Source organism: Scyliorhinus canicula, chromosome 13, assembly GCF_902713615.1.
Source record: "Scyliorhinus canicula chromosome 13, sScyCan1.1, whole genome shotgun sequence".
Lineage (NCBI taxonomy): Eukaryota > Metazoa > Chordata > Chondrichthyes > Carcharhiniformes > Scyliorhinidae > Scyliorhinus > Scyliorhinus canicula.
In genome coordinates this window covers 26,276,666-26,289,274 of record NC_052158.1, presented here as the reverse complement: position 1 = coordinate 26,289,274, position 12,609 = coordinate 26,276,666, and the positions used below count along the sequence as shown (strand labels likewise).

The 12,609-nt window shown below is 49.0% G+C and overlaps 1 protein-coding gene across 1 annotated transcript in view; it reads right to left on the bottom strand.

Moving 5' to 3' along the window:
* Window positions 1-8,403: 8,403 nt before the first annotated feature.
* LOC119975502 (RING finger protein 225-like) overlaps window positions 8,404-12,609 on the bottom strand; it is a 43,939-nt gene continuing 39,733 nt past the window's right edge. The window contains exon 2 of the mRNA XM_038815250.1: window positions 8,404-11,053. Within this exon, the coding sequence (XP_038671178.1) occupies window positions 10,413-11,053 (641 nt within the window). The 3' untranslated portion in view covers window positions 8,404-10,412. The remainder of the gene's footprint in view (window positions 11,054-12,609) is intronic.

Sequence of the window (12,609 nt, the reverse complement as noted above, 5' to 3'; positions counted from 1 at the left end):
TAGGCCAACATTCATTGCCCATCCATAGTTGCGCTTGAGAAGGTGGTGCTGAGCTGCCGTCTTGAAGCGTTGCAGTCTATGTGGTGTAGGTGCACCCACTGTGCTGTTAGGGAGGGAGTTTCAGGCTTTTGGCCAAACGACGGTGAAGGAACTGCCAATATATTTCCAAGTCAGGGTGGTGAGTGGCATGGAGGGAACTTCCAGGCGGTGGGGTTCCCATGAAACTATCATCAGTTCTTGTAAAAACCCATCTGGTTCACTAATGTCCCATGAGGGATGTAAATCTGCCGTCCTTACCCGGTCTGACCTACATGAGACTCCAGACTCCCAGAGCAATGTGATCGACTCTTAATTACCCTCTGAAATCACCCTAGCAAACCACTCAGTTCAAGGGTAATTAGGGATGGACAACAGATACTGGCAGTGCCAGCAATGCCCACATCCCATGAATGAATAAAAAAATAAATAAACCAGAAGAGTTTGGCTCGCTTTCTGTAAAGAAACTGGCACAGTCTGGGTGGGATTCTTCAGCTGGAGAGAGGGAAAACAACACTGAATCATAGATCCAGACAGCATTACACAGGTACAGGAAATTGGAACCTTGATTCGTACTTTCTGATGGGAGAATGGAACCTGGGACCATGAGTGAACGGGAGAGGTGATCCTCTTGCTTTTCCCTGGCTTTTCCCTCCTGAACATGGCCAGCTATACCTTGGGATCAGGTAACATGTTCGAACGTCAGCCTAGGTGTCAATCTTGTAGATGTCTGGGGTGGGGGATGGGCTGTTTTGATCATTTTATGGGTGTTGATAATTGTGAAGTGAGATTGGGATCACATTTCTGACAAAGTAACTTCCATTACAACGTGCAAAATGTCCAGTGGCTTGAGAGGAAGCGATTCCTCCGGCATTAAAAGAAAAATACTGTGGATGCTGTAAACCCCCAATAAAATGGAGAATGCTGTAAAAGCTCTGCAGGTCTGGTAGCGTCTGTGGAGAGACCCTGCATCAGTTATATGGACTCAAAACGTTAACTCTGTATCCCTCTCCACAGACGCCGCCAGACATGCTGGGTTTTCCCAGCATTGTCTTTTTTTTATTTCAGATACCTTTAAGCAACTTGAGAGTAAGAGATGACATGTGAAATATAATTAGCCACAAATTGCTGGATTATTGCCTTCTGCCCCACAAAAAAGTGGCAGGTCACCTTTGAGCACTGCATGGGCTTCAAATCGTTGCCGCATTAGAAGATTGATTTCCCGTTAAACTTGCCACAGTAATAATAATAATACAAATAATCTTTACTAGTGTCACAAGTAGACTTACATTAACTGCAATGATGTTACACTGAAAATCCCCTCGTCGCCGCACGCTATGGCACTGGAGGAAACCTATGCAGACACGGGGAGAATGTACAGACTCCGCACAGACAGAGTGGCCGTGAGGCGGCCGTGCTAACCACTGCCACCCACATAAATAAGGTAAATAAGGACCGGCAAATAACCGCGTAAGTATGTTTTTAATTAGCTGTAGGTGCAGTACCCCTCAACCTCATTGGCCCAGGAAGGGAAAAGTTAAAACTGTGGAGTCTCATTTTTACAGGTAGTAAATTGTTGTTAGAGATGTAGCAAGGTTAGATTGAACTTTTTCTTACTATGCCTCTCGTCTCTTTTCTTTCTTTGCCTTGATCCAATCTTTTCGTCGCTCCATTTCTATTTCTGCAGCTGATTTAACTCGACACCCTTCTTCAATGACTTTCTCAATCCTACAATCTCATTGGTTAAGCAGGTCGACTGGTGGCCCTGTCGTTCACCAATGGCCCATCATCCTCGCTGCTCTGAAGAATGTGGAGACTTTGGAGAGAGTACAGAGGAGATTCACAAGAATGATTCCAGGGATAGAGATCAATGAGGATAGATTGGAGAGGTAGGGACTGTTTTCCTGGGAGACAAGGAGGCTGAACGCAGACTTGATGGAGATTTATTAGATCCTGAGGGGTACGGACAGGATAAATAGTGAGAGACTGTTCTCTCTCAAGAGCGCATCAAGAACAAGAGGGCAGGGATTCAAAATAATGCATAAAAGGAGCAGAAGTGATGTGAAGAAAAATGATTTCACCCAAAGGGTGGTCAGGGTCTGGAGCAACCTTCCTGAGAGGTGATGGAGACAGGTTTGATTGAGGCATTTGAAAGGGAATTCAGTTGCTATCTGAAAAAGAATGGGCGGGATTCTCCGCTCCCGGGTCGAAGTGTCCGCGCCGTCGTCAACGCCATCGCGTTTCACGGCGGCGCGAACAGGGCCAGGGCACGACCTATTCTGGCCGCTCCAGCCTCCTTACGCAGTGCCAAATGGGCGCTGCGACAACCCGTGCATGCGCAGTTGTGGCAGCTCATTCCTGCGCATGCGTGGGGAACGTCTTACGTGCGCCGGCCCCTCACCAACATGGGGTCAGGGTTCTGGGGCCGGCCGGGGGGGGGGGGGGGGGAGAGGCCGGCCCGGCGATCGGTGGGCCCCGATCACGGGCCGGACCCCATCGGAGGCCCCCCCGGTGAAGGAGCCCCCCTCTCCTTCCCCCAAAGGCCACCCCCTCCCCCCAGCGCTCCCGCACAGTTCCCGCTGGCAGCGACCAGGGGCGAACGGCGCCGCCGGGACTGTCATTTTTTGTCACCGGCCCATTTGGGCCGGAAAATCGGCACTCGCCGTTTGCGGCGATTCTCCAAGTGGCCCGGCAAAATTCTCGCGTTGCTGGTTTCGGGGGGGGGGGGGGGGGGGGGGAGGGGGGTGTGGGAGAATTGCGTGTGGGTGTTGGGGCGGCGTGGCGTACCCGCGCGGCGCTCTGAAGATTCTCCCACCCGGTGTGGTTGTGGGGGAGAATACCGCCCAATGTGCTGGGTTACGGGGGCAAGGCAGGGGAGTGGGATTAGATAGCGTGCTCCTTCCGCGAGCCAGTACACACTCAATAGGCTGAATGGCCTTCTTCTGCACTGTAGAGATTCTGTGATTTTGTTATCAGACACACACGTTAGCGAAAGAGAAAGCAAAGACAGTCTAACTGAAGGGGGGCTCTGCTCTAACGCATTCCGGGTGAATGTTTTAGAGGGGCTCAGGAACAGATGTGAGTTCTGGGGGGCTTACGCGGGCCGGGGCGGGGACGGGAGGGGGAGGAAACGACTTGCTTCCTGCTGCTGTTACATCTTCTCAATTCTTTACGTTTGTGATGAAGCATCCCATTGTTATTGATGCCAGATCTCTGACTCAGCCTGTGACCTCAATGGAATGAATAATATCCTGCTAAACAGCTTTTCTGCTATCCTTCCAGTAAATTGTCACTGCTCGTCAGACAGACCTGGTTATTTTGGTGGCTACAGGCAGTCAGCCATTAGAGACTTGGAGAACGGCAGTGTGAATACACTTGTTTTAGCCTAGGGACGGTAGTAGTGCAAAGGGCTTGTCACGTTACTGCAACAATTTGGAAAAAGGCAACTGGTGTTTGTTTTGTTTTTTAATTCAGTTTTTTTTAACTGAATTGAAGATAAGAAAAACATTGGTATCAGTAACAGTGGCTGGAGCACAGGTGATGGCCATTGGCCCCGTTAGCCCCATAAGTCCTGCAAAATGGTTCATTTTTTGATCTGTAAATTTTAGGTGTTTGGAATGCCTTATGGTCCCAATCATCGCTGATGTCTGAGTCTGGCCTGCACGTGACTCCACCTCGCAGCAATGTGACAGATTCTTCACTTCACACTGGGGAGACTAAACGTAGACTGTGTGTAGGGGGGAGGGGGGTCCCGTTGCAGACACCCTCGCTCCGGCCACAAGCATGACCTCAACCTTCCTGTTGCTTGCCATTGCATAGAATCATAGAATTTACAGTGCAAAAGGAGGCCATTCGGCCCATCGAGTCTGCACCGGCTCTTACAAAGAGCACCCTACTGAAGCCCATGTATCTACCCTATCCCCGTAGCCCAGTAACACCCCCCCCCCACTTACCATTTTTTGGACTCTAAGGGCAATTTAGCATGGCCAATCCACCTAATCTGCACGTCTTTGGACTGTGGGAGGAAACCGGAGCACCCGGAGGAAACCCACGCAGACACAGGGAGAACGTGCAGACTCCGCACAGACAGTGACCCAGCCGGGAGTTTTAACTGACCCTCTTGCCCTCGTGCCCACACAATCCCTGCTGCAATTGTCCAGCGATGCCCAGCTCAAACTGGAAGAGCAATACCTCATTTCCCGTTGAGGCACATTACAGCCTTCTGGACTCAACATTGAGTTGAATAGCTTTAGACTGTGACCTTTCCCCTCTATTTGACTTTCCCTCCTCCCCTCCCCCCCAATATTTTTGTTTTCTGCTGTTCAGTTCCCCTGGCTTGTCCCAACGTCCCACATGCTCACAACCGCTATACCTTGTTGTTTATGTTTACTCCCACTGAGCACTGTTACTTATCCTATTTACACATTTTTCCATCCCATCTTTGCCACTACTGTATTAACATTCTTAAGCATTTAGATGAGCATTTGAAGTGGCACAACATACAAGGCTACAGGCCAACGGCTGGAAAATGAGATTAGAATAGACAGGTGCTTGTGGCCAGTGCAGACATGATGGACTGAAGGGCCTCTTTCCGTGCTGTAAAATCTCAATGGGCAGTTTCTCCGCCTGTGGGCAAAGGGGTTCCCCATTGTGGGGCAGCCCCACGCCGTCGGGAAACCCCCGGTCTGCCGGCACAATGGAGCATCCCGACGGCAGAGAATTCAGCCCTATGACTTTTATCCTCACGGCCAATAGGAAAGCGATAAAACTCTTCATAAACCGATTGACTCGACTGTCAAACAGCCTCACACCATCTCCAATATTTATATAACTATTAAAGAGAGGTGATGAATGAATATGAAACAAACCTTGTTTTTGGAAGGCCTCCTATCATTTATTTCTCCTGGGTGAATTGCAGCAGTGTCCTGGAGGTTAATCTTCAATATCTGGTTTTATAACCAGTACACGGCCACAGGAATAGACCAATAAGTCTCGTCGAGTATGAGTTTCCCCACTGAGGGGCGGGGACCACGTGAGCAGAGCAATGTGCACTAAGTATAAAAGCTCGGCCCGAGTGGAACCGGACACGGTAGTCTGACTGGGACCTGCGTGCATCAAGTGAATGTGAATATAAATAAATAAACAGTTTCTCTACGCCTCTTGTGTCGACTCCTCTTTGGACAATACCTGGAAACTTCAGGGTCAATCCTTGAGCGTTGGCAACCCTAATCTGCACAGAAGGTTGAGGACAATGCAGAAAATCATTTTTGTGTGGTGGTAATGCCATTGGACTAGTGATTCACAGGCCCGGCTAATGCTCGGGGGGGGGGGGGGCACGGGTTCAAATCCCATCCGAGCAGCTGGTGGAATTTCAATTCATTTAATAAATCTGGAATGGAAAGTTAGTCTCAGAAATGGTAACCATGAAACTATCATCAATTGTCATAAAACCCATCCGCTACATTGAGGTCCTCTTCAGGGAAGGAAATCTGCCGTCCTTACCCTGTCTGGCCTACATGTGACTTCAGACCCATAGCAACGTGCCTAATTATTTAATGCCCTCTGAAGTTGGTTTGAAAGCCACTCAGTTCAGGGGCATTTACGTATGGGCAACAAATGTTGGGCTTGCTAATGATGCCTGTATCCCATTGGAGAAGGAGTAATAAAAATAAATCATGAGGCCATGTGTAGTCCATCCGTTGGCTCACCCCAGAGCTGAGTCAATACTCAGCATCTGTGCTGTTCAGACACATGTAAAAAAGCATCATTCTCAGGGTGTGCTTGTAGTAGGCAAGGCGACATTTAGTGCTGATCCCTCCTCGCCAATTGAGTAGGAAATGGTAGGCCACCTTCTAGAAGTAGGTCCTTGAAAATAAGGGTCTCCCATTTAAGATGGAGAGGAAGTAACTTTTTTCTCTCAGAGGGGTGCGGGTCTTTGGAATTCTCTTCCTGGAAAGGTGGTCGAACCCTTACAATGTTCAAGAAGCATTTAGATGAGCATTTGAAATGGCACAACAAACAAGGCTACGGGCAGAGATGGATAGATTCTTGGTGAGCAAAGGGGGAGGGGGTGGGGATAGGTTATCACCGGGGGTATTGGGGAGGTGTTTAGGTGGGATGCTGAGTTGAGGTTACTAACAGATCAACCATGACCTTACCAAATAGACCAGGGGGGTACTTATACCCCTAACTGCTGCTCCTTGTTTGTATGTTCGTTACCCCTGCCATCCTTGTGGTGAAGGGTTCCCATGGTTTCATTAGGAAGTGGGGTGTGAGGTGGAGCCCAGGGTTTTGAAGCAATGGTGATGAGGGAATTGCCGATGTAGAAATTTAGGAACTTGTAAAATTCTAACAGGATTAGACAGGGTAAATTCAGAAAGAATGTTCCCGAAGGTGGGGGAAGTCCAGAACTCGGATTCATAGTCTGTGGTTAAGGGGTAAACCTTTTAGGACTCAAGTCAGGAGAAATTTCTTCACCCAGGTGAATCTGTGGATTTCACTACCACAAAAGTAGTTGAGGCCAAAAGTTGTGTAATTTCAAGAAGGAATTAGATATAGTTTTTGGGGCTAAACAGATCAAAGAATTATGGGGGAAGATGGGAATCAGAGTATTGGACTTGATGATTAGCCGTGATCATCATAATGAATGATGGAGCAGGCTCAAAGGGCCTAATGGCTTCTATTTTCTATATTTCTTTGTATGCCCAATTCAGGTTTGTGTTGGTGACTTGGAGGGGAACCCGGAGGTAGTGGTGTTGCCCTGTGCCCACTGCCTTTATCCCTCCAGATGGCAGAGGTCTTGGGTGAGGGTGAATCTGAAGAAACCTTGGGGAGTACCCGCATCTACCAAGTGAATGATTGGAGAGATGAGGGATTCAAATACAGGACTAAAGATGTCTTGCTGCAATTGTACAGAGCCTCGGTGAGACTACACCTGGAGAATTGTGTACTTCAAATGAAAATCGCTTATTGTCACAAGTCAGCTTCAAATGAAGTTACTGTGAAAAGCCCCTAGTCGCCACATTCCAGCGCCTGTTCGGGGAGACTGGTACGAGAAGCTCTCCTTAGCTAAGGCAGGATAGACTTACTATAGACTGAGTGCAGCAGAGGTTCACCAGGCTGATCCCTGGGATGGTGGGATTTTCTTATGAGGAGAGATTGAGGAGACCGACAGAGGTGATCTTATAGAAACCTACAGATCTCTTACTGGGTGTGACAGGTGTCATGTGAGAGCACCTTTAAGAAATGGTCGTTTATTACTGCAGTGATGTCAGATAGTGGGTGGAGCTGGGCTGTCTGTCAGCTTTTTACTTTTGTTTTAGGCTGTTTGCTGCAGGGTGTGTTTTAGTTTTGGTTTCAGTGTTGGATCTGAAACCAGACAGAGCAGGTGTACTGCTGTTCTCTCTGCCATCAAAAGACTATCTCTTGATCATTTGGTGAATTCAGAATTAGAAATGTTCTCAGTACTGAATGTAAACCTAATGTGTTGCTATTGAAAGGTATTTTAAAGTCTTATGGATGTTAAAAGGAAAGATGAAAGGATTACTTAGTGTTGTATTCTTTGGGGGGTTGTATTTGAATTAATGGTTGCTAAGATGTTCACTGTATGTTTTAAAAAGGTTAACTTGAGTTCATAGAATCAACATTATTTTTTAACAGCAAAACACTTTTCCATTTGTGCTGTACCACACCTGTAGAGTGGGCCGTGTGCTCCCCATACCACAAAGTTGTGGGTCATGGGAACTCCATGATACACCTTGGGGTTCTCTAAACCCTGGCCCATAACACAGGGTGGAGGTGGACAGATGTGTCCCTCTAGCTGGTGAGTCGAGAGCCAACAGACACAATCTCAGATTAAAGGGCAGGCCATTTAAGACTGAGATGAGGAGGAATTTATTCACCCAGAGGGTGGTGATCTTTGGCATTCTGTTCCCCAAGGGCTGTGGAAGCTCAATCACTGAGCAAGTTCCAGACAGAAAACTATAGATTTAGAACATAGAACAGTACAGCACAGAACAGGCCCTTCGGCCCTCGATGTTGTACCGAGCAATGATCACCCTACTCAAACCCACGTATCCACCCTATACCCGTAACCCCCCCCCAATTAACCTTACTTTTTAGGACACTACGGGCAATTTAGCATGGCCAATCCACCTAACCCGCACATCTTTGGACATTTCTGGATACCAATCACATCAAGGGATATGGGGATTGTTGAGGTAGGTGATCCTCCATGATCTGATTGAATGGTGAAGCAGGCTCGATGGGTCGAATGGCCTGTTCCTTCTATTTCCCATGTACACTGGTCTTCTAAAGATGTCAGTGTTCACTCACAAGAGTGTATAATTACAGAGGAATTGTACCAGGTTTTGGTGAATCAAGGCTTTCATTTAATATTCAGAATATCAATGGTTCATTTGAAGATGAAATCCAGTCCTCAGTGGAGAGAGGAGATTGACAGTGAGTATTAAAGTACCTCCACCATTAAACAGCTCAAATTAAAAATAAATCAGTAAAATAAAACATCATCAAGAAATATATACATCATATCTATACATTAATACATCTGTGGGGAATTTGAGTGTGATATGCTACAATGTGTACACTTTGGCTGAACATTAAAATAAGGGGTTTGAGTACCTTGCCCAGAGCAGGCCAAACATAATAATGGGGTTGAGTGTTACTTGCCCGGGACCTGAAGGGCCCATTAAGGACTGGGTGTGGTTTGCTATGGCACAATGCATTCCTTATGTGAGCCCCAAGTGGACCTCACCCAGTGTCAGATGCCCCCCCCCCCCACCAAAGCTGGGTGAGCTCTTGCTTTTCTGTGACTTTCCAGCATTCTCAGACTAAGCCCTGCCATCTATTTCTTCCCCTTGTCTAAGGGGCCTTATTCTTCAGCGAAGGACGTTTCCACAAGCTCCTGGGATTCTTCCGTGGTTCGTTTCCCCCACCCCCCCACACACAAAATGTACAGACAAGTTGAGTAATTGATTGGTGGTAACGAGGGAGCACTGGGTGGGGAGGGGGGAAATGGGGTTGGAAGTAGTGGGGAAGGTGGGGGGGTGGGGCATATTGCAGCTGAGTTTTATCCTGACTCCCCAACACATCAACACCTGGTCACTGGGCTGAGATCTGGAGCCGGACTGATTCTACCCTTGTCCAACCCAGGGATTGCTGAAGCCAGTTGAATTAAAGTGCTCTGCGTCAGTCTTCCAAGGGGTGGGGGGGAGGAACTATCAAAGGTCTGCGTATGGTTGTATATGTTGTCCAAACCCCCTGGCAGCAGATATGTGTCTGCCAAACAGGAGGACATAATCCCTGGCGAGACTCCCTCAAGAGTCACTGTGCAGCAGGTGGTCCTGGGAGGGTGTCTGGTAACATTCAAAGGTTGTGAGCATCTCTGTGGGCCTGAGGGGGCATTGGAAGCTGATGGTGCTACCACCGTGAACCACAGGGTAAATCATAAGTAGCCAGAAAGTGCTGTCTGTCCTGTTTGCACTGAATCTTGGTTCCTGTCTGTGCTTTCCGAAGCGCCCGAGTGGTCGATATGGCGAGATGGTTATCCTTGTGCTTGCTTGGGTCCAGGCTTCATTGGGCCGTTTACAACGTTGCAAATTCTCATTCTCCTCACCTCCGCCCCATCCCCTCACCTCCAGCCTCGGCTCACCCACTGCTGAAACTCTCGCTTTGTTACCTCGAGGATTGACCGTCCCTGCGTTCTCATGCCCGGTTTCCCAGATTCCACCATCCCATTACCTAGATCCCACCCCGAGCACTGCTGCCCTTACCTAAACTGCTCGCGTGTACTTTCCGATTTGGGGCAAGACCTGGAAATTCTCCTCCTTGTTAATTTAGTCCCCTTCATGGCCTCTCTCTCCATCCTTGCAATCTGCTCTCCAACCCTTTGGGATCACCTCACACCTCCAATTATGGCTCATTGGGAATTTTCATTGCACCTTACAGCTCAAGCTCCAGAATAGCCTCCCTAGATCTCTTCAGCCCTTACTCCTCCTCTGGGATGTCCCCCTCTCCCCGACCATTGAACAATTGTTTGTTGGCCCATCCCCAGTGTATCTTTACATGGATTGCTGTCAGCTTTTGTCTGATCATCATAACTGTGAAGCGCCCAGTTGGGATATTTTACTCAGTCCAGGGCTCGCTATTAATACAAAAGGGTGAAGAAAAGTCGAGATTGTCCTCAAGTGCCATAAATCTGCAGATGTCGACTCCAGCCAGGATTCTGCAGCCCAGTCCGACATCCGCTTTAGACAAGCGGGAACGCAGAGTTAGGAAGTTGGGGTCAGAATTGTAAGGGAGTCACTGCTTTGGTAGTTCAGCAGGCAGAGGGCAATGGACCACCGCGGCAAAGGGGATCAAGGCCGCCCTGCCGTCGAGTTCGTGCCGCTGGAATTGGGGCCAGTGGGACCAGTGGGCATGATGACGAAGAGGAAGATCCCCGACAGCACCAGGGCGACGGTGAAGAGCAGCACGAAGCTAATGGCCACGTAGTAGCAGCAGCTGGAGCGGAAGGGCAGCCAATCCAGGTGCCTGGGTGCCGGGTCCGTGCTGCGGGGGGCGGGCTGGCCCACGTCCAGGCTCATGCTCACACTGCTGAGGTGGATGGGCTTGAGGAAGGAGCTGGGCTCCGGGCTCTTGGTATAGAGTTTCCCCTTGTCGCGGCTGAAGCGTATGGAGGGGACGCTCTGCATTTCCGAGGGCAGGCAGGACAGGAGGGCCTGGTTGTTGTCGAGGGCCGGCAGCCCCTTGCCCGAGGGCAGCGGGGTGTTGTGCCGGCACACGGGGCAGGCCACCGAGTTGATGTTCTCCGAGGACACGTTGATCCGCGCCAGGCACTCCAGGCAGAAGGTGTGGCCGCAGCCCAGCAGCTTGGGCAGCTTGAAGACGTTGTCAAACGAGCTGAAGCAGATGATGCAATCGAGGTCGGAGGGGTTGGAGCATGTGGCGGGCAGCTCAGCGGCAGTGATGTCCGAGCTTTCGTCCATGCTTGGAGTATCTGTGTAGAAAAGATGGAGCAGTGGTCAGTCTAATTGTTCTCCAGTCATTCAATGAATGTTAGGGCAGCACGGTGGCACAGCGGTTAGCACTGCTGCCTCACCGCGCCAAGGACCCGGGTTCAATTCCGGCTCTGGGTCACTGTCCGTGTGGAGTTTGCACATTCTCCCCGTGTTTGCGTGGGTTTCGCTCCCACAAACCCAAAGATGTGCAGGGTAGGTGGGTTGGCCACGCTATGCTGCCTCTTAATTGGAAAAAATGAATTGGGTACACTACATTTATTTTACAAATTAATTCAATGGATGTGGGCTTCACTGGCTGGACAAACGTTTATTGCCCATCCCTGATTGCCCCTTGAGAAAGGCAGGTATATGGAGTTAGCCACAGATCAGCCATGATCTCATTAAATGGCGGGACCGGCTCGATGGGTTGAATGACCTCCTCCTGTTCTCATGCTCCCTTCAAACACCTATCCAATTTCCTTTTGAAATCATCAATCACCCCCACTTCCACCAGACGTGTAGGCAGCAGGTTCCAGATTGTGGCTGTTTGCTGCATTCAAACGTTTTTCCCTCACACCAACCTCTTGCCCGAAGCTATAAATCTGTGCCCACTAATCAGTCTACCATCAGCTCATGGATAAAGAAAAATTCCAACTTACCTGCCACAACAATGTAAACTTATGTCGCACCTTTCGTGTAATAAAACATCCCAAGCCACAGTACAGGGGTGGTGTAAAAAACAAAATGGCACCCCAGCCATGCAAGATTAGGTCAGGTGACTAAAAGCTCAGTCAAGGAGGGAGGTTTAATGTCTTAAAGGAGCAAAGCGAGTTGGAGAAGCAGAGATCTCTAGGGAGATAATTCCAAAACTTGGGCCTTAGGAAACTGAAGGCCTAGCCACAAAGGGTGGAATGATTATAATTGGAATTGCACAAGACAATATTCCGACAAGAGTCCTGAAGACTATGTTCCAGAACTTGCTGCTGTTCCAGTACAGCTGCAACACTGGCATCTATCCGACAAGGGGGAAAATTTCCCAGATTTGTCCTCGACACTAAAAGCACAATAAATCCAACCCAGCCAATTACCACCCTATCAGTCTACTTTCAATCATCAGTAAAGTGATGGAAGGAGTCATCAACAGTGCCATGAAGCGGCACTTACTGAGCAATAAGGGTGGCATGGTGACGCAGTGGTTAGCACTGCTACCTCATGGCGCTGAGGACTCGGGTTCGATCCCGGCCCCAGGTCACTGTCCGTGTGGAGTTTGCACATTATCCCTGTGTCTGCGTGGGTCTCACTCCCACAATCCAAAAAGGGTAGGTGGATTGCCCACGCTAAGTTGCCCCTAAATTGAAAAAAAAGAGAATTGGGTACTCTAAAACATTTTATTTTCTTTAAATGCAATGAGCAATAACCTGCTCATTGCCGCTCAGTTTGGGATCCGCCAGGGCCACTCAGGTCCTCACCACATTACAGCCTTGGATCAAACATGGACAAAAGAGCTGAATGCCAGAGGTGAGGTGAGAGTGACTACCCTTGACATCAAGGCAGC